At 41.0% G+C, this 23365-nt stretch overlaps 1 protein-coding gene across 2 annotated transcripts in view; it reads right to left on the bottom strand.

Annotated features, from left to right (window-relative positions):
* The window catches only part of TRIM33 (tripartite motif containing 33), a 155350-nt gene extending 134520 nt beyond the window's left edge, over window positions 1-20830 (bottom strand). For both annotated transcript variants that reach the window (XM_006895690.1, XM_006895691.1), the window contains exon 1: window positions 20230-20830. In XM_006895690.1, the coding sequence (XP_006895752.1) occupies window positions 20230-20755 (526 nt within the window). In that variant the 5' untranslated portion in view covers window positions 20756-20830. The remainder of the gene's footprint in view (window positions 1-20229) is intronic.
* Between the last annotated feature and the right edge of the window lie 2535 nt (window positions 20831-23365).

Here is a 23365-nt window from a genome sequence, read left to right as displayed (position 1 = left end):
ACCCTCAGCACTCTTCTCCAACACCAAAGCTCAAAAGCATCAATTCTCCTTCTATCCTCCCTGGTCATTGTCCAGCTCTCTGACGCATAACAAGTAACTGCAAAGGTGACTGAAAACATGATTTATTCACTGTTGTCAAGTAGATTCCAACTCTAACGGACCCAACATCAGATTTTCAGGGCCATATGTCTTAATAAAAGACTGCCCATCTTTTCCCCATAAAGCAAGTAATAGATTTGAATGGGTGACCTTTCAATTAGCAGCCTGACACATGACCCACTACACCACCAGGCTTTTTGTTATATGTAGTCAAGTCCACAATGATCCACAGCATTCCTACGAACAATGGATCTGAACCCTATCCTAAACATCATAATAAATATTTTATGTCCTGTTATTACAGTATGATAGGAATAAAAGCATACGATATTAGGAATTTTATCAGCCATCCTGGCATCGGACCTGTGCCATGACAAAGGAGTCTGTAACACCTAGACCAAGATATCTGTACATCTGTTCATGTTTATGATTTGCTCTTTAAGGTACAACACTTTGTTGTCAATTTGTTGTAGTGGGAGAGTGATCTGCATGTTGCTGCTTATTTTAAAACTTAGGTATATATATCACTTATACTTGTGAGTACAGCACTTATGTGTCAGTCTGCTGCACTCAAGTGACTTGCAGGTTGCTGTGATACTGGAAGCTATACCACCAGTATTTCAAATTTCAGCAGGAACACCTATGGTGGACAGCTATCAATGGAGCCTCCAGATTTACGAAAGACTAAGAAGCAGGACTGGCCATCCACACTGCAAACAACAGGCTTTAGAAAACTCTAAGAATATTAGATGTAGCACTGGAGGCAGAGCCCTCAGATTGGAAGACACTGAAATATGTGAAGGAATAGCTGCAAACACCCATTTATAACTGGAATGTGGAATATAGCAGTATGAATCTAGGAAAAGCAGAAGCTGTCAAAAATTAAGTGAAATATCTTAAGATGGAATTCTTGGCATTCTCAAGTTGAGACTGACTGGCATTGGCCATCATGTCTTAAAGAGAGGTAAATCAGAAACAGTACGTTTCCCTCTCATTCCTGCATGAAATGGGACTGATTTTAAAAAAGTACACTTTTAAAAAAATACTGGCAAGAATTGTGAAAATACTGGAATTTTTATCCACTGCTCATGGGATGTTACAAACAATATGACAATTCCTCAAAAGGTTAGCAATGTCTTATGATCCTGTAATCCCAAACCTAAGTATTTCTTTTAAAGCTCCAAGAGGAGACAAGGACAGATATATATATGCACACCTATGCTCACCGCTGCATTAGCCACAACAGCAAAAAATCAGAAGCATTCTAAATACCTATAAATGGGTGAATGAGTGAATAAACAAAACGTGGCACATACCTACAACAGAATACTACATAACCATAAAGAGTAATGACAGGCTCTGAAACCATTTTATAATGTAGATGAATATGGAGAACATTATTTTACGTGAACCAATTACAGAGAAACAAATATTGCATGATCATAATTATAATAATAGATATACAGGTTACAAACAAGATCCCTTTCTAACTATCGTTTTAAGAACTTACAGGTAAGTCAGACCAAGTAAGTAAATAAGGTATAGAGTTCTTATTTAGCCCTATGGTAGGGCAAAGGCTCAGAAAGCCTTTTCTTTTTTTTTCTTTTTTTTTCAGAAAGCCTTTTCAATAATTCAAAAGCTGCACATGCAACAAATGAAAATGATGACTAAATTATTGTGAGCAGAGTACGTTAAAGAGCCCTGGCAATACAAAAGGTTTAATGTTAGGTTGTGCAGTGCAGTGAATTGCTTGATGTTGATATTCTAAACTGAAGCCTTTGCAATTCTCACTACATTGGGGGGGGGGGGGGGTGCCATGACTCAGACCAAGCCTATGAACAACAGATCTTAACCCCGTCCTATCCTGCGCAATCCTTATCCCCTTATCCTCTGACACCCTTGAACCCAAAGCTGTAGTCACTCTGTCAGGATTATATAAATCTGAGTAGTTTGTGGTTCACTAAGACTGGACAGCTTGCTAATAAGCAAATTACATTACATGATACCACATAAGATGTGTAGAACACTAACATGGGGGACTGGTCCATTTTGCTACCCCATCAAGCTTAAAAAGAACCATCAGAGTCAGAGAAGAGAGATCACCACCATCAAGAGAGAAAGGCCAAGGAGTATAGTGCAATCTTTTTGGACCTGAGATTTATGCACTGAAATTTCCTCCATCCAAAAGACACAGAGCTTTTACACTTGAATAGCTGGTAGAAAACCATGTAAGCAGATGTGGAGAACCAAGAGACCTTCTCAAGCCAGAGCAAGAACGCTGAGGGCCTTTGCAGCAGGAGGTGTACTGGCAGAATGGGTGTTTTCTGCATTTGTCAGAGAGCTAGTGCCCTCAGGTCAAAGCTTATGCCAGAGTAGGGTGTCACTGCCACTTAAAAATGGCAGAGTTAAGGGGAGCTCTGGTGGCCTAGTAGCAAGGAGCTACAACTACAATCCCAGAGGCGAACGGTTCGAATCCACCAGATGCTCTGCCGGGTAAGGAGGGACAATCTCCTCCTGTACCAGTCAGATCTGATCTGACGGTACACGCACACAAAAATAATAAAATAAAATAAAAATTAAAAAAAAAATGGCAGAGTTAAAAAAGAGCTATCTCAGTGACTATCCAAAGACAACCGTGTGGCTCATAAGTATGACTAACAGTGAGAAGAATCAGAGAGTTCCAGAACACTTAAATGGGCTCGTGAAAACTCTATACACAGAACCAGAACAGTCAAAACACAACAAGGAAACAGTTTAAAATCAAGAAAGGTGTTGTGTCAGGGTTGTAGCCTTTCTCCGTATCTATTCAATCTGTATTCAGGGGGAAATCATTTCAAGAAGCTGGACTATACTAAGAATATAGCATCAGAATTGAAGGAAAACTCATCAACAATCTGTCGATCAATGGCACACCTTAATTGCAGAAAGCGAAGAAGCCCTTACTGAAGATCAAATACAACCTTCAGTATGTACTACTTCTTGAACGTAGAGTATGAGCTAAAGAGGAGGAACCTTAATAAGATAGACTGACATGGTGACTGTAACAATGGGCTAGAGCATGGCAGAGATAATAACATGGCAAAGACAGCACAGGTTAAGGCAAGGTTATGATCTGTTGTTCACAGGATCAAATGAGTTAGAGTTGATGCAACTACACCTAATAAAACCAACAAGAGTTTTGTAACCTTTGCTTGAGCAGGGCAGAGGCCAAGGCCATGAGGTCAGTGCTGGAGAGGTTTGTCTTTCAATGCAGCTGAGAAGTAGATGTCTTGACATTAAAAATGGAGTCACTGCTGATCCTGAGTTATAAGCTGCTACTTCTCTTATAACTTCCACAATAATGAGTGTTTGTGAAAAACAATGTATACAAACTTTTTAAGTATACCAGTAGAAAATAAAAAGTTTATTTAAAAGTAATAATAATTACTATTGTGAGTTTTGTATGGCCACTCCAACAAATTATTAAACCCAGCAAGAAGTAATGAGTGCCGTAGGAATGGCTGTTGTCAGAACTGGTAAAAGGTTTGGAGAATGGTTTTGACCTTTTAGGAATCAACGTGGGACTGCTGTTGGTATTGACAGGGATTCTTCTTCCTTGAAGTTAAAAAAGGTTGGATACTCCTTGAAACTGTAACAACTGGGGTCTATTTCATTTTGTCTGCCTTGACAGAACTGGTTCAAAGTCCTGGTTAAAGGTCAAGTAGGCAACTAGATGGAACATAACAACAGGAATTATCTATAAATTGGATGTTTGTTAATCTAATACTCTTCTCCAACACAATTCAAAGCCATCAATAATTCTGTAATCACTTCAGCCCTTCCGCATCTGGGTTCATCCGCCATCAGCCACCTCCGCCATGTCACCCAAGTTCAACCCCAACGATATTAAAGTCGTGTACCTGAGGTTTACCGGTGGGGAAGTTGGTGCCACGTCCGCTCTGGCCCCCAGAATCAGCCCTCTGGGTCTGTCTCCAAAAACTGGCCAGTGATGACATTGCCAAAGCCACCAGTGATTGGAAGGGACTATGGATTACAGTCAAACTGACCATTCAGAACGGACAGGCCCAGACTGAAATGGTGCCTTCTGCCTCTGCCCTGACCATCAAAGCCCTAAAGGAACCACCCAGGGACAGAAAGAGGCAGAAAAATATCAAGCACAGTGGAAATATCACTTTTTTTTACTTTTTTTAAATTATTAATTTCAATGAAAATTTATAGAGACTTTGGATTTCCATTCATTCATTGCTGCACATTTCTCCCCTCCCATCCCTCCCTTTCAGAACACTACCCTCCTTGGAAAAGTAAATGAAAAATTGTTTCATTGTTTTACAATCGCTCCCCCCAGGTCCAGTCCGCTATGCAGCCTTCGCTCTGGACTCCTGTCATGACAAAAATACCTAAACACATATCCCTTTTAAACAGTTTTCTCCCTCATCTGTTTCAATGCAATATACATTACTGAACCCATCTTTCTCAGTCTCCCGACAACCCCGAGGTCAGTTCTGTTTTACAACAGTGGCACTATGCAGTATTTGTCCTTTTGTGACTGAGATACTTCACTCAGCATAATGTCCTCCAGGGTCACCCATTTTGAATAATATGGCATCAGTTCCTTGTTTTTCAATGCAGCATAGTATTCCGTTGTGTTAATATGCCACAGCTTCTCTATCCATTTGTTTGTTGATTAGGTTGTTTCCTACTCCTTGCTATTGTGAACAAAGCCACAATAAACATGGGTGTACATATATCTGCTTGGATGTCAGTTATGGTCTCTCTGGGGTATATTCCCAGTAGTGGAATTGCTGGATCAGATGGTATCTCTATTTGCAACTTTTTGAGAAAGCGCCATACTGCCTTCCATAGTGGTTGCACTATTTTACATTTCCACCAACAGTGAATAAGAGTTCCAGTTTCTCCACAACCTCTCCAGCATTTGTTACTTGCTGCTCTGTTAAATTTTGCTATTCTGACTGGGGTGAGATGATATCTCATAGTTGTTTTGATTTGCATCTCTCTTAGAGCTAGGGATTTTGAACATTTCTTCATGTGCTTGGTAGCCATCTGAACGTCGTCTTCGGTGAAGTACCTGTTCATATCCTGTGCCCATTTTTCTATTGGATTATTTACCTTTGTCTTGTTGTGGTGCTCAAGTATTTTATAAATTCTGGATATAAGTCCCTTATCTGATATGTCATTACCAAATACTTTTTCCCAGTCAGTGGCTTCCCTTTTTACTCTGCTGGAGAAGTTTTTGGATGTGCATAGGGATTTGATTCTTAGAAGGTCCCATTCATCTATTTTATCTTCTCCTGGTTGTAGGCGGAAATATATCACTTTTGATGAGACTGTTAGCATTGCCCAGCAGATGCGACATCAGTCTTTAGCCAGAGAACTCTCTGGAACTATTAAAGAGATCCTGGGAACTGCCCAATCTGTGGGCTGCAATGTTGATGGCTGCCACCCTACCCTCATGACATCTTGGAAGACATCAACATGGATGGAATGCCCAGCTAGCTAAGGAACTACAGATGAATGAAAATACTTCCATAAAGGATCATTTGTTAAACGATAGATAGATAGATAGATAGATAGATAGATAGATAGATAAAACAAATATATATTTCTTCTATAATCTTCATTTAAATGCATAGATAACAAATGAAAATACCATGACTTGGATCAGCTGCACCTTAGTCTTCAAACTGATATCCTTGTTCTTTAGCACTTGAGTGAGGTCTGTGACAGATTTTCTTAGTGCAATACATCTTTTTATTTCTTTTGACTGCTGCTACCATGGGTGTTGATTATAAATTCAAGTAAAAGTGAAATTATTGACAACTTCAATCTTTCTTCATTTATAATGATGTTGCTTGCCTACTGGTTCAGTGGGGGAGATCTTTGTTTTCTTGATGTTGATGTGCAGCCCATATTGGAGGTTGTCATCTTTTATTTTCTTCAAGTTAAAGTTTCAAATTTCCTTGACTTTCTGCAAAAAAGGTATCATCTACATAATTCAGACTGTTCATGAGTCCTCCTCAGATTTTCAAGTCACATTGTTCTTCCAACAGTCCAACTTCTTGAATTATTTGCTCAGCATACAAACTGAATCATTTTGGAAAAAGGATACAACTCTGATGTATAACTTTCCTGAATCAAGAAATCTATTGAGTTAAGTACTAATTTCTGTTCATAATTCAAAGAGATTTTAAGAGGAGCTCTGTTAGCCCAATGGTAAGGAGTTGCTCTGCCAAATCAAAGGCACTTGGTTCAAATCCACCCGCTGCTCCATGGAGAAAAGATTGGCAATCTCCTTCCATGCAACCTTGGAAAACCCACTGGAGGGTCAGCTATGAGTCAGTTCTGACTCAACACATAAGGGAGATAGATGTTAAGTAATTCACCCCTGATTATTTCAGGATTAGTAAAATCAAAGATCATAAATTAGTTCAGGTAGTCTGACTCTTCATTCTGTGTGCTTTAACCAACCACATGGAACTGTCAGGACACAGCAATCATTAAGCACTGAGCGTCTAATCAAAAGGTAGTAATCTATTCCAAAGAAGGTTGTTATGGACTCACAGCTGATCCTCCAGAGAATTTTCAGAGGCAGTAAATCATACAGGAGATGGTCCATCTTTCTCCCAGAGAAATAGATGGTGAATATGAACCATGTGCCTTCGGTTAGAAGCGCAGCATCTTACCAGTAGGCCATCAGAGCTCCCTGTCAGGTCATTTTACTCTATCCTAGAGGGTCACTGTGTATCAGAATCAACTCTGTGGCACACAACAATCAGCAGCAAACCAAGGCTTAAAATGGTTAAAAGTGTTTCTGCTATTTTGCCCCCCATACACTTTTACTATGATGTGGTAATCTATTGTTCAGAAACTCAAAACTTGTTTCTGTCAAATAAGGTATTAAAGGCAGTTAATAACACATAATGCACTACATCACCGGAGAACTGATGAGAGACAGCAGTGAATACAAAGTCCCCAAAGAGACACTAAAACTGCTACACAGTCTATACCCCAAGGAAAGGAACTTCCCAGGACCCAAAAAGAAGCCTCCCCAGAGCAGCCCACCAGGTTTTGTGATAAACAGCACCTCTGTGTAAAGGTGCTCTTCACACCACACCCAGAGGCCTTCTTAACACTTTACATTTTCACGATAAATTTGAGAAATCAATCTCCCTTCTCAATGCTGTCATCACACACATCCCCAGGATGTTTAAACCAAGAGATTAAATTTATGTAGATATAACATATTAGCATGTAGGATCAAAGAATTACAGAATTTTACAAGAAACCTCTTTATACAGCAGAATACCCGGAAAGGCCACTTATGTTACAAAGTTAATTAAGAGGGGGGTGTGTGTGTGTGTGTGTGTATGTATGTGTGTGTGTGTGTGTGAATAAATATATAAATAACCAACCCACCACCAACTTCCTGAACAAGAATCAGCACAAAGCTGGTTTCAAGGAGGCACAGTATATGTGTATTTTTACTAAACTATTATCTCTGACACATGCAGCTCATCTCACTTTTCTTGTTGGGTCAAAAATTTGCTACAGTCTCACAACTGTCACAGTTAATATCTACAGTTGTGTAGTAACAGGGTAAAAGAAACAACTCTAGGATTAACACCATACAATTCAGGAGTAACAATACAACTCAGAATTAAGGAATAACAGGATTCCACGCAAGAGAAAGTCAGGAAGAGGCACACTAGTGATCAAAAGATTCCCTATAACACATCACTGCACTCCTTTCTTCAACCAAGGCAGCTCTAGACAAGCTCTACAGTAAACACCTCTTTCAAGGCAGTTCGCCTCTTGACCAGGAGAGCTCTGCTCTAGAGCTCCATCTTTCTATATGCCAAGAACTACAAGGATGGGTCTCGTTAATTACGAGAGGACTTGTTATTACCAGTGGGGACTCCTTGTTAATTATAATAAAGGCTTATTAATTACCAAGGAGGGGTTCCTTGCCAATTATCAGAATAAAGTAGTCAATCCTTAAGGGTCATCAATTACTTAGGGGAAATTTATTATTTTTCTAAAAATTAAGAGCAAAAAGCCACATACAGAAATTCACTTCCCAACAGGAAGAGACATTAATACAAGTTCATCAAGACTCAATTCTTCATACACATCACCACGTAGTCTTAGGTTTGACCAACTGTAAATGTTAACCTCTTCCTTCAACACGTCATGACTTTGTTCAGATGCACAATACAAATGTGTGTATTTAGTGATACATTGTATGTTTATTCATATTACAACTGATAGCTATTCTGTCTCAAACTGAAACAGCATTCCCTACATTAAAAATTTTTAAAGCTGCAGAACTACTTTTTAAAACTATATAGATTCAACAATAGTTTATCTATCTTGATTTCCCAAATATTTCAATAATAAATTATTTCTTTTTAAAATATATAAATCCATTTTTCTCTAAGTGCAATAAGAACCATCCGCATCACAATCACCTGAGGTACGTAAAAAATTAATTTCTAGAGTTAAAACCAAATCAACTGAATCCGCTTCTGAAGAAACCTCCAACTTAAGCACTTTATTAAGCTCTACAGGGGAGAATTGGGCAGTATTTCTCCTTGTCAAAAACAAGGTCACTATGAATTAGATCCAAATTGTGAGCACCTAACAACAGGCGACTCATTTATTCAAAAGCTACTTACTGAACATTCACTCTATAATGGTCTAGTGGGAAGAATGAAATACAAGTAAAAATTCTGAATTTTAGCATGCTATGGAGGGGGAAAACGTGACATAAAGTCACCCAGGCAGCCAACTACATAGGTAGTCAGGGAAGGTCTTTGCTGATGTGATTAAATTTTAAACTGAAAAGCTGTCTTAGCTATCAAGTACTCTTATAACAAAAACACCACAAACAGGCAGCTTTAACAAATTAATTTATTTTCTCAGTTTACTTCACTATCATTGAATCATAGATCATCCACTGGGTTTTCAGAGGCTATAAACTAGTGTGTGGAAATTATTGAACAATATCATTAGTAACACATGCAATCAAGATTCTGCTGACTATTATCCAAGCATGACTGGAACAGCACATTAACAGAGAACTGTCAGAAGTGCAGGCAGGGTTTAGAAGAGGCCATGGGACTAGGGTAGCTAATGTTAGATGGATCTTGGCTGAAACAGGGAGTACCAGAGGAATGTCTATTTGTGTTTCGTTGACTATGCAAAGGCATTTGATTGTGTGGATCAAAGCAAACTGTTGTGAAGAATAGGAATCCTAAAACACTTGATCACACTTATGTGAAACTTTCATTAAACTTTCATTTGGGCCAGGAGGCAGTCGTCAGAAAAGAGCAAGAAAACACTGCATGGTTTAAAATTGGGGAGGGTATGCACTAAGGATGTGTCCTATCTCCATAACTTTTCAATATAGATGCAGAACAGATTATCCAAGAGGCTGGGCTCTATGAGAAGAAATGTGGCATGAGGATTAGAGGAAGACTCATCAACAATCTGCATTATGCAGATGACACAACTCTGCTTGCTGAAACTGAGAAGGACTTGAAGCACTTGCTGCAGAAGGGCAAGGACTGTATGAGCGATATGGATTGAAGCTCAGTATCAAGAAAACAAAGATTCTCACCACTGGGCCAACTGGCAGCATCATGACTGATGTTGAAGAGACTGAGAATGTTAACAGCTTTAGTGTGCTTGGCTCCACAATCAACACTCGTGGCACCAGCCAGGAAATTAAAAGATGAACTGCATTGGAAAAGTCAACTCTCAGAGAGAGCTCCAAAGTATTGAAGAGGAACGATGTCAGTCTGGAGACTAAGGTGCTCCTGATACAGGCCATGGTCTTAGCAATCACTTGCTATGCATCAGAGAGCTGGACAAATGACTAGGGACGATGGAAGAATTGATGGCTTTGAGCTGGGTGCTAGACAAGAGTATTTAATATACCATGGGCTGCTAAGAGATCAAACAGGCTTTTCCTAGAGAGTGTAAAACGAGGCTGCTCCTTGGAGGCAAGGATTCTGAAGCTCCGTCTGACATACTCTGAGCATGTTGCAAGGAGAGACCAGTCCTTGAAGAGGGACATCATGCTTGGGAGGGTGGAAGGGACAGTCCAAGAGAGGAAGACCCTGGATGAGATGGATTGACTCAGTGACTGTGATAATGGAGGTAGATGTGTTAGAGAAAATGAGATTGGTATGGGAGAGGGCAGGTTTTAGGGCTGTTGTACATAGGGTAGGCTACTCAATGGCACATACCTACAACAGAAAACTAACTGTACAGGAGATTGCCTATTTTTATCCCACAGAGTAGCTGATGATTTCAAATTGATAGACTTTGACTCAGCTGTGCCAACTCCGTACTGATCAGACCACCATCTCTGAATTTGGGAGGCTACAAATCCACATTCAGGCACTGGCTCTAGAACACTTTTTATGTCACTCTAAGTCATTTCTAGTCTGCAGTTCCATCTATGATTTTCATGTAGTGTGACATCTATGCTCTCCAATTCCTGCTTCTCTTGCTCACTTGCTTAATCTTGTATTATCTCAAGAGATTGATTTAAAACACATCCTACACTAATCCTGTCCACTACCATCACAAAATCAATACACTCCCAAAGAGATTTTAAACACAAAGCAGAGACTAGGATTCACAACACAGATTTCTGAGACACAATTTGTTTCCTTCTAACAGAAGTCTTCTACAGCTGACACTCTGTTGGCTTTCTGAGGCTGTATATGGCATGGGAGAAGAATGTCCCAGAGTTCCTGCAGGATTCGAACCTCCAGGGCAGCTGGGCTTTTGGGTTAGACTACAATGACTCAAAATTAAACGTGCATCAGAATCAACTGGAACATTTGTAAAAAAGACTTCTGGTTTCTAAAAAAAAAAAATTAATTTAAAATAAAAGACTCCTGGACAGAGGTCTGAAATGGAGCCTGAAAATTTACATTTTTAGCAAAATGATGCTAAAGCTGCTTGGTGCAAGAATTCACACTTTGAGAAAAGAAACAGCAAGAACATGCAAGTTTGATGTATTAAGAATAAAAATACTGCGAACTAGGGGGGGAGGGCTGGGCGGGGAGAGAAGTGCAGCAATGAATGAATGGAAATCCAAAACCTATGTAAATGTTCATTAAAAATATTTTAAAAAGAAGAATAAAAATACTCCATTAGGAATGAGGATAATGTGCTCCTCACAAGCTACAGGCACGAGGATGGTGCAAACATTTTCACCAAGCCTAAAGGTTAGGCAGTTCAGATCCACCTGAAAGCACCAAGAAAAGAGAGGCTTGATGATAAGCTTCCATAAAGGTTACAACTACAAAAACTCTATTATATCAGTCACCATGAGAGGAAGTCAACTTGACAGCAATGTGTTTGGTTTTATGCCACAGACTCACTTGAAAAAAGATGGTAAATAAAAGCAGTTGCATCTTTCTAAACCAGAGCCTACATCAAAAGTTAGTCAAGAACACCCAGCATTTATAGGTTTGATGAGATGTTGTAATTAATGTTATAAAAATAAATGTGTACTTATTAAAACACAATTTAAACTTTCACTCAAGTTTAAAAAATAAACCAGAACAAAATGGTAACACCTAATACTGGTCATGTATTTTCACATCCACTATTTTATCCTATTTCATTGTGTTTAAGTGAAGAACTGTTAAGCATGTTGTAAGGGATACCAGCATCACAAACTTCCTCTTAAGTAAAATTTTAGTAGCAGAACTGTGATGCATTAAACTACAGGGTTTTGTAAAGATATAAATACATCATTTCCAAGATACTATGCTCATTTTGTTAAAATTCAAATCAAAAGGTATAAACAGGTATGTTGCTGTTGTTATTTGCTATCAAGTCACTTAGGATCACTTGGGACTTAATAGCAAACCTATGGACGACAGCTCTGAACCCTGTTATGTTCTGTGCCACTATTCTTGTCTCTTGACACACCTACCCCCATTAGCCCAGTCATTGAGTCAATCCATTTCATCCAGGGTCTTCCTCTCTTGCACTGTCCCTTCCACCCTCCCAAGCATGATGTCCCTCTCCAAAGACTGGTCTCTCCTTGCAACATGCCCAAAGTATGTCAGACGGAGCTTCAGAATACTTTCCTCCAAGGAGCAACCTGTTTTCACCTTCTCCAAGATAAATCTGTTTGTTCTCCTAGCATAGTATATTCAATACTCTTCTCCAGCACCACAATTCGAAGGCATCAATAATTCTTCTATCATCCTTAGTCACTGTCCAGCTTTCTGATGCATACAGCATAATTGTGAAGTTCATGGCCTGATTCAGGTGCACCTGTCTCTACTCTGATATCATAGCTATTCAGTATTCTAGAGAATTCCCTTACAGCAGACTTTCCCACTTGCAATTTGTCTTTGATTTTCTGGCTGCTGATACCAAGGGTGTTAATTGTGGAGCTAAGCAAACTGAAGCTGTTTACAATCTCAATCTCTTCACCATCAATCATGATGCTGCCAATCAGCACAATGGTGAGAATCTTTGTTTATTTGACGATGACCTTCTGCAGCAAGTGCTTCAGGTCCTCCTCAGTTTCAGCAAGCAAGGTTATGTATCTGCATAACGCAAGTTGTTGATGAGTCTTCCAGTTTCTAGACTCCTTTTCTAAAAACATGGTGACCCAAACTCAATGTGTTACAGTTAGTGATTAAAAAGCACTATTACCTTAATACAGTATTTTGTCATTTCTGCTTGATTTCTCCTATAGGGATTAGGGTGACTCATTCTAGTTTACAATACAGAAGAACTAGGACAGATACCCACCAATGCACTTTCATGCAATGAATACTACCCTATCACAGTGGAAGTTTCCAGATTAAGATGGACTAGAAAGGAAATCTACTTCCAAAAATCAACCAAACTCCATCCATCACAGAAGGTGGATCCACAATCCATGAAGAGCATAGCACATGTGAGCTACAGTTGGGTATCAGGTTACTGTAAGTAGTGGCCAACTTAACAAGAGCTAATAACTTATTTCCCCTACTTCAAAACTTGGAGAGATGAGCAGAGAACTGACATTATTCCTCCTGCTGCCTAAATTTCTGGGAGTTAACGTCATAACCTTAGTCTATCAATTATATCAAACCAAATTTTTATTGTGTGTTCCATTAAATCTCACCTAACATAAGTCTGCACAAAAACACTGAACTTCATGTACCTTATTATACTCCTGAGCCATGAACAGGCATCTATCGGGTTTCTAACAGTTACCTACCTGATACTATCAGTCAGCATCTTCTCTATTAACCAAACTTTACTTTTAATCTAGCATCTTTACATCATGCCTCAAAAAATAGTTAAAATTCTTAAAACAACTATGAGATATCATCTCACCGCAGTCAGAATAGCAAAATTTAACAGAACAGCAAGCAACAAATGCTGGCAAGGTTGTGGAGAGACTGGAACCCTTATTCACTGTTGGTGGAAGTGTAAAATGGTGCAACCCCTGTGGAAGGCGGCATGGCGCTTTCTCCAAAAGTTGCAAATAGAGATACCACCTGATCCAGCAATTCCACTACTGGGAATATACCCCAGAGAGACCATAACTGACATCCAAGCAGATATATGCACACCCATGTTTATTGCGGCTTTGTTCACAATGGCAAGGAGTTGGAAACAACCTAAGTACCCATCAACAAATGAATGGATAGAGAAGCTGTGGTATATTCACACGATGGAATACTATGCTGCATTGAAAAACAAGGAACTCATGCAATATTATTCAAAATGGGTGACCCTGGAGGGCATTATGCTGAGTGAAGTATCTCAGTCACAAAAGGACAAATACCGCATAGTGCCGCTGTTGTAAAACAGGACAGACCTTGGGGTTGGGGAAGGACTGAGAAAGATGGGTTCAATAAAGTATATTGCATTGAAACAGATAAGGGAGAAAACTGTTTAAAAGGGATATGTGATTAGGTATTTTTGTCATGACAGGAGTCTAGAGCGAAGGCTACATGGTGGAGTGGACCTGGGGGAGGGTTTGTAAAACAATGAAAGAATTTTTCTTTTACTTTTCCAAGAGGGTAGTGTACTAGGGGGAGGGTTAGGAGGAGAGAAAAGTGCAAAAATGAATGAATGGAAATCCAAAGTCTCTAAATTTTTACTGAAATTAATAAATTTAAATTTTAAAAATTAGTTAAAACTCAAAATATCCAAAATTAAAATAACCCCTCTGACTACATACACATATATACTTGCTTCTGAGACCAAATTCGTCATTTGTATAACATCACTGCTACCTACCAAATTAAATACCTAGATACAGTCTGTCTCCCTCAAAGAAACCTCAATGTCCCTCTACCTCCATTCCTATGGTCATTTAAAATCGCTGTTGTTAAGTACTGTCTAGTCAGTAGCAATTCATACTTGATGCCCCAGCAGATTTTCAAAGGCTATACATCGCACAGGAAGAGATTTCACATCTTTCTCATAGCAGCTGGTGGATCTGAACCGTATGCCTTTGGGTTGGGAGCACAATTCCTTAGTAATAATAAACTAGCTGTCATTTCATTAGTAACTACCATGTAATAGTCACTTAAAGGAAACCAAGTGGCACAGTGAGTGCTTTAGCACTCCATCAGTGGCTCGGTAGGAAAAAGACATTGTATTTTGATTTGTGTAAACATTAAAAGAACAAAAAATACCCATTGCCATTAAGTTAGCTGCAACTTACTGTGTGTGACCTTCCACCATTTCCAAGACTATAAAAATCTTAACAGAAGCAGGCTGCCTCTTAACAAGAGCACTGCCTCACCCTGCTCTTGAAAAGCATATTCAAACTGTCACTCATTCAATTAGCAGTCCAATACATAATATACAAAATACCAGGATTCCATAAAAATGACTATCTTGTAAAGTTCTACTCTGTCCGATTAGGTCAATATACATTAAAACTGACTCAAAGGCATTAAGTACTATTCACTTTACACATTTTCTTTCATTTCATTTCCTTTTTCTCAATAACATTATTAGGTATTTTAGTACCTGTTTTATATATGAGAAAAAAAATAATAATGACCAAGTCATAAGTAGGAAGTAGCAAAAGGAACCAAAGTATGCTGACTAACCAAAATATATCTCACAAAGCCTATACCTGTTTTTTATACTAAAATGCTTTCTTCTTAAACACCTAGTAATAGTCCTTTAAAAGATGCAGGGATTTAAAAAAAAAAAAAAAGCAGTGATGACCTGATACATCACATGCTACGCTGATAACCAAAAACTCAGCAGTTCAAATCCACCAATAACTCTGCAAGAAAAAAATGAGAGTCTCTTTGCATAAAGATTAACTGTCTCTGAACCTGATAGAGGGTGGTTGCTGGTGTTATGTGCTGACAAGTCACCAGCGACTAGCAGCAACCCTATGTACAACAGCTCTGAAGCCTGCCCTATTCTAAGTCAGTCTCACTGACTCAAACACACTTACCTCTATTACTCCAGTTACTGTACCAAACCACCTCATCCTTAGTCTTCCTCTCCTGTGCTATCCATCCACCCTTCCAAGTATGATGTCCTTCTCCAGAGACTAGTCACTCCTGGCCATGTGCCCAAAGCATGTGAGCTTCAAAATTCTATCCTCCAAGGAGAAACTTGGTTTCCCCCTCTCCAAGACAGACCTACTTGTTTTCTTGGCAGTCCATGGTATGTTCAAGACTTTTCCTCACCACCACAACTCAAGGGTATCAATTGTTCTTCTGTCATCCTTAGTCATTGTCTAGCTCTGACACATAGAAAGTAACTGTGAAGACCATGGCCTGGATCAGATGCACCTTAAGTCTCAAAACTGACATCACTGCTTCTCAGTACTCTGGAGAGGTCCCAGGTAGATTTTCCCAGTGTAATTCGCCTTTTCACTTCCTGACTGCTGGTGCCAAAAGAATTCACTGGGAAGCCAAGTAAGCTGTAATTGCTAAGTATCAACAGGATTGAGTTCAGGGATGAGTCCTTTACAATCCCTTCCCAATGCTAACTTCTTACCTAGATTACTGCCCACCTTCTCCTAACTTCCAGTCTTGCTTTGCTTACCACCTTAAACATTATCCTAAATTCTTGTTCTGGAATATAAATCTGAACCTTTTATCTGGTGGTACATAGAACTCTATTCCATACTACAAACTGAATTCATGTCAATCCCTTTGTTTTTTTTTTACAAATCCATAACTCTCTACTTGTAATTCTGAAACCCTAAAGCTTTGACATTTTAAGGCTTTTTCATAAATTTACAGTAAATCACAACCCGAATTATGTGAGTCAAGAGTCTACTGTCCACAGATTCTAGCTGTTATGTGCCATCAAGTCAACTATGACTCACAGCAACCTTATTAATATTGACTCTGAATCTTGCCCTATCCAATTTCACCATCTTCAACACACCTGATCCCCACTGCTATAGGCACTGTGTCAATCCATCTACCCAGGTTCATCATCTTCTGCACAAACCCTCTAGCGTTCGAAACATGATGTCCTTCTCCAAGGACTGGTCCCTGTCAACATGCCCAAAATATGCCAGATAGAGCTTCAAAATCCTTGCCTCTGAGGAGCAGCCTGGTTTCACCCTCTCCAGCACAGACCTGTTTACTATTCTCTTGGCAGTCCATGGCGTGTTCAATAATCTTCTCCAGCATCACAACCCAAAGACATTGCTGCTGCTTTTTCTGTCATTCTTATTCACTGTCCAGTTACCTGATGTATAACAAGCAACTGAGAAGCCCATGGCAAGGTAATAAAAATATACTATAGAGTTAGTTCTTGCCACATAATCTGTAGTATTGTGCTGCTAACCCAAAGGTGATGCCTCTATGGTGGTTCAAACTCACCAAGTGGCTCCAAATGAGAAATATGGGTAATGTCCTCTCATGCAGTTTGCAGCCTCTGAAAACCCATTGCAAAGTCAGCTATGAGAGGATTTCCACTCAGCAAGTCAATATGGCTAATTTACTAACTGAAATATTAGTGGGTGAAACTCACATGCTGGAACCCACCCCAGAAGCAACATGTGGTGATCTGTTTGCATAAAGATTACCATCAAGGAGCTCTGGGGCCTAGCCGTAAGGAGTTGTGCTGCCAACCAAAAGGTACTTAGTTCAAATCCAGCAAGTGTTCTACAGGAGAAAAATGGAGACACACCCCCCCCAATGTGATTTACAAACTCTGAAAACTTACTAGTCATGAGTCAGTTCCAAAACAATGGCATAAAAAGATTAGAGCCAAAAAGGCAACATCGACCCCAAAAACAAGTACATAAGAATACGTAAGAAAGGATAAATGGTAACAGAGCCCAGGTACAAACTGGAACAGGGTTAAGTGCTATTATTACATTGAGGAAATATTTGCTGTCAACTTTCACCAAAACCATAATAAAATTAAAACTGCAAATTAATGACCAAAAAGTGGACTGGAAGATAATACAAAGGACATTCATTATACATGAAGTAAAAGAGCACTAAAAAGACAGAAAAGAAAAAAAGACAAGTATGGATGTCAGAAGAGACTGAAATTTAGTCCTCAATGTGGAATGGCTAATGCAAACAGCAAATAATGGCACTGAAGAGTTGAACATAAGATTTAAAAGAGCAGCTTGAAAAGACAATATAGTATAAGGAACATGTATAAATCTGGAGAAAACCCAAAAATTAAAAACATGAGCAACATTTATCAATCTGAAGGAATTAAAGAAATTCAAGCTTCTAGTTATGATGATGAACTATGACCAAAAAAAGGGCCACAAAAATGCCACACCCAGGAAGCATAAAGATCAAAAGTATCCACAGATTCACTGTACCAAAAGGAACTGGATGACAGTCAACCATCTCAAGAGGCAGCATCTCATCAACACCAACAAATGTTACTGTAGAAAAAAAGAACAAACTGCACAAAAGGCACTGGCAAAAACAAAGCTCCTGGAATTGACAGAACACCAATAAAGAGGTTTCAACAAACAGATCCAACACCAGAAACACTGTGCAAAAAACCTCAAGACGACAGGTACCTGGCCAACCAACTGCAAGAGATCCTTATCTATAGATCACTTCAAAGAATGGTGATCCAATAAAGAGCAGGAATAATCTAACAGTATCATTAATAACACTCAAAAATTAAAACAATCTCATCATCAGGGACTTGGAATTAACTCATAGCTAACCCTCCAATGGGATTTTCTGAGACTGTAAATCACAGGGGCTAAGAATGACCATCTTTCGAACCTACAGAGAAGCACTTCCTTTACAGTAGCAAAACAACTCCATCTTGACAGACTACATCACCAGAGCTCCTTGTTAATAACATAAGCAAGTAAAAATTCTGCATTCTGCTATAAAGATTAACCCAAAACTCTATATGCTATAGATTCTGACTCACAGCCACCCTACAGGACAGAGACTAACTGCTCCATGAGGTTTCCATGACTGTAAATCTTTATGGAAGCAGACTGCCTCATCTTTCTCCTAAAAAGTAGCTGGTGAATCTGAACCACTGATCTTTCAGTCTGCAGCCCAGTACTTACTCCACCATGCCACCCTAGGAAGCAATACTGACTAGGAAACACTATGAGGGTAACTCTCTCTACCTTCTCTAAAAAGGGGTCACTATACCACTTACAAAATGGACTGAAATAGTGACCGTATCAACAGATTCAAGTATCAATGATGATGAAGATGGTGAGATTCAGATTTGTAGTCACAGTGGACTCACTGGCAATCAACAAGTCGGAATGAACTTGACAGCACATTAACAGTTGAAATGTTTCCCTGACTTACAAACTATATATGAAATAAATGTCAATTTCTAAAATGTTACAGCCAAGAAAACCCTGTGGAGCAAACACATGGAGAAACACATTTCTCACTGCAGCAACAATGATGTGCTTGATAGAGAGTTTAGAATCGATTCAGTCCAGTGTGACCAGTGCTAAGAATTTGCATTTCCACCCTAGATATGTATTTAAACAAGATTTCCAGGTGATTCTTATACATAAGAATCATTTGGAGATCTTGTTAAAAATTTAGATTGTGATTCTGTACATCTATGGTGGAAATGCTTTTGTTACAGTTTTGTTTTCTTCATTAGACCACCTATGAGCTCTTCAGGGAGCTCTGGTGGCTTAGTGGTAAGAGGCTGTGATAACAACTCAACGGCTTGCAGTTCTAATCCACCAGCTGCTTTGTGGGTAAAAAGATAGGTAATCTCCTCCCTTGTGATTTACAGCCTCTGAAAAACCCGCTGAAGGGTCGGCCAGCTACCCATCGACTCCAACAGGCACACAAAACTAACGTGAGCTCTTTACTGAGTATGTTTTTCAATCCTAGCACAGTCCCTGAAACGCCTAGGGATCATTAATGTACAATGCACTGTAACAAAATCATGCCCCGCTCTAACTTCGAATTTCCTTCAAAGTTCTTTTCTCTTTCACCTTAAAAACCTTAAAATATTTCACTCTCAAACTTTCTGGTGCCTTAGATATCCATTACTATGTCCACTTAAAACCCTAATAACAAGCTGCCATTTCACTAGTACCAACTAGTACTATTTATTTCATTTTTTCAATAACCCTATTCCTTCTTGTCAATGTCATTCCAAAATTACTTTCTGCCAGACGCCTTCTTTCTGTCCCAAACTTCTCCACTGCCCTTCTTTCTGCCTGACTCTTTAACCCTAGTCCCTCTTTTCCCGAACTGTAACAGGCCAAGCGGCCTCGGAAAGGCTACCCCCTCCCAGCCCCTCTCGGGACCCTCCCACCCCAACCTCCTCTCCTCTCTCACAGTCCGAGTTCACTTGCCCTCGAACCAGAGCTCAGTCTGAGTGCACGCCTTCCCCGCCTGGTCCGCACATCGCCAAGCTCCCCGCAGCCGCGTCCCCTCCCCCCAGGCCCTCGCAGCCAGCACCCCTCCCCGCACTCCCTCCGCATCTCTCGCGGTCCAGCTTCTCGGGGAAACCTCGGGGGCCTTATCTTTCACCTCTTGGACCACTGAGGGTCGCGCGGGTCGGAGGACCCCCCGGGCCGGAGCACCTAGGGTCCCCAGATCCTCTTTGGCTTCATAAACGTCCAGCGGCCCAGACCTCGGGCAGGGCCTCTCCGCTCACCTTGCTGGATATCGCCGTTGCTGACCCCCGGGATGGGCACACTGAGCTGGCGTTCAGGCTCCGGCAAGCAGCGCAGGCAGAAGGAGTGAAGACAGGGCAGCAGCTTGGGCTCCGCCTCACGCCGGCTCTGCAAGCTCTGCTGACACACGGCGCAGGTGTCCAGGAGCGAGGCTGGCGGTGCAGGCGGCGGCCCAGCCGAGGGACCCGGGGCGGGAGCCGACGCTGGAGCTGGGGCTGGCGTCGATACCGCCCCCCCGGGAGCCCCGGCTCCCCCTGTGGCCGCAGGAGCTGAAGAAGCCGAGGCTGAGCCCGAGGAGGCCGCGGCCACCCCCCCGTCGTCGGGCCCAGCCGCGCCGCTCTCCGCGCCGGCCTTGCCGCCTTCCTCCTCCTCCTCCTCCACCAGCACCGCGGCGAGAGGCGGCTCCGCCTCCAACGCCGCGGGCCCGGCAGCCCCGGCAGTTACCGGCGCGCTGCTGCTGCCCCCACCGCCGCTCTCAGCCTCACCGCCGCCTTTGTTTTCCGCCATGTTTTCCTCTTTGAACCCGCCGGACCGCCCCGCGCCGCCCGCCGCCCGCGCCGCTGCCGCCGCCCCCAGCCCCAACCGCAGCGAGAGCGGCCGCCGAGAAAGAAGCAGGCGAGCAAGCGAACGAGAGCGCGCGCGCACGCGGCGCCCCCACCCTCGCGTCGCGCAGCTGAAGGAGGGCGGGCTCAACGCGCGCACGTACGCAACCACGTCCTGTGGAGAGAGGCGGGCGCTGGGTGCGCGGGCGCAGTAGTGTTCCTCTAGCCCCTCCCCACGGCAAGGGCAGGCTGCTTTCGTTGGCAGTGCAACTGATGAGCTTTTAAAGCTAGAGGCCGTCTGCACTGGACAGCCTTCACCCGCTATGAAAATAAGTTCAGATGCAGCAGTAATGCTTGGAGATGAGGTCAGGGCCGATTCTGGCTAAAGCAAGTGTGCCCTGGGCTGGCGTCGTTCTCAGTAGGCGGTGCAGCTCTACAGAAACCTCACCTACGGCGCGAGCAGACGTCTTACTTGGTGTGAAGTGGAGGGTGCAGGTCTCCTGGATCTCTGTATCTTAACTTACAGGGCGGTTGAGCCTTGAACCGAGGCTATTGGTGTTTTTAGGGGTTTGTTTTTTAAACTGAGACCTACCAGAAATTGTTTGAACAAAAATGGTGAGGGAGAACATCTTTTCATTTTCTCAAGAAGCAATTTGCAGCTTCTTGAGATAATTCAAGCATTGCTGCAGATCATAAAACCAACCATCTTTTTCAAAACAGAGGTGCCAAGGCCACGCCCCAGGCCTAAATCAGGAAGTAGAGATAGCTGATTCTAATGACATTTTAGGAGACAGCACTGCAACTAGTATCATCTCGAGCATCACACTTAGTGTTCCAGGAAAAAGTTGGATGTCTGATGCCCTAACAACACTGGCAATAGGTCTCTTCACAAAGGGTGTTTTTATTTTGAAAACAATGACTTTGAAGATTTTATGTAGTATGCAGGAATTGTTGGCTTGTCAGAAGAACAAGAAGTTAGCGTGACTGGAGTGGAGTAGGCAAGGGACAGACGTTTCTCCTCTGAAACATTTTTAAGTTCGCATTTTAAAGTAAATCTTTAAATAGTAACACAAATGACCATTTCTGGAATGTTACAATACTGTCATTTGTTTGTTGATCACTTTTACATACATCCAATGAAAAAGTAAACATCAAAGTGTTTTAATGTCATCCAGTTAAAAGATACAATCTTATGCCTTGAGGCGTTAAGATTATGATAATGGTGATAGACCGATTTGAGAAAGAATGTTTTCACAACTTGAAGAATGTATTATAATCAATGTTTGTACACGTAGAAGTTGCTGAGATGGTATTATGTTTGTTTTCATCACAATAAAATGTTTAAGTACATGATAAAAAAAGTTCTAGCTCTTTTCCCTCCTTTTCTACTGATAGCTTGCAGTAAGGTTGGGGTTTACTCCTCTCTTTTCCAGGGATCCTTTACCCCTTTCGCCTCTTATTTCTTTTTTACTTTAACTCTTTTGCATGGTCTACATTTCATTACCTATGCTTCGGCCTTATTACCTTAATAAACCTTTTAACTTGTTTTGCTTAAAGAAAAAGTACTGTTTTCCTCAAACACATAGATATATTTCATTTTCAGCTCTCCTTGAGAAATTTATTCTACTGAGTCCCCACAGAGAGCTATATTGGCCTAGTATTAAGGCACTGTGCTGCCAATCCAAAGGCCAGCAGTTCAAATCTACCAGCTGTTCCTGAGGAGAACGATGGATCATTTTCTCCCTTGTGCTTTACTGCCTCTGAAAATCAGCTAGAGGATTACATAGGAATTTGTTCACTCTCCACATAACAACATAACTGTTGTTGTTGTTGTTGTTAATATTATAAAACCAATCAACACTGGAGCTTTTTCAAAACAGAGGTGCTAGAGATTCTGTAAAAACAGCATCATGAATCCCTGAAAGAGAGCTCTGGTGGTGGTGAGCTGCTAACCTAAAAGTGGCACGTCTCTCATGCTTGGAATCTCCCAGACACTCTGCAAGAATAAGATGGGTAAACTCCCAATTTATACCCTTGAAAACCCGCTGGAGGGGATTCCTACTCCACAGACAGTGAGTTTGAGGTTTTGAGGAATCCCTTTTCTAGTTCTTTAAGGAGCCCTCATGGGGCCATATTTAATGGCTTGGTTGATAAACAAAAGGTTGGCAGTTGGAACTCACCCAGCAGCTCATCCAGAAAAAAGACCTGCAAGCTGGAATCAACAATACTTAAGCACAGCATCCTAGTTCTTTGTGGCAAGAACATAAATCCTTTTTGTTAAATTTTTATGTTGGATTTTTATCATTATAATTACTGGTAGTATACCACTGAGGGTAAATTTTGTTAAATTATCATTACACATGAAAAGTAAATTGTTACCAGAAATGTCTTGATTAATTGGATAAGGTTTCTTTTTCTTCCAACTAATTTATACTGTGAGCTCTGGTGGCTTAGTGGTAAGGATCTGCACTGCCAGCCCAAAGGCAATGTAGTTTGAAACCAGCAGCTGCTCTAAGGAGACTGATGGACAGTCTCTTCCCATGTGATTAGGTGCCTCTGAAAACCCACTGGAGGG

The sequence above is a fragment of the Elephantulus edwardii genome, unplaced genomic scaffold (genome assembly GCF_000299155.1).
Source record: "Elephantulus edwardii isolate Elephantulus edwardi_28Jun2011 unplaced genomic scaffold, EleEdw1.0 scaffold00174, whole genome shotgun sequence".
NCBI lineage: Eukaryota > Metazoa > Chordata > Mammalia > Macroscelidea > Macroscelididae > Elephantulus > Elephantulus edwardii.
The sequence above is the reverse complement of the archived record's forward strand: the minus strand, read 5'-3'. Positions and strand labels throughout refer to the sequence as shown.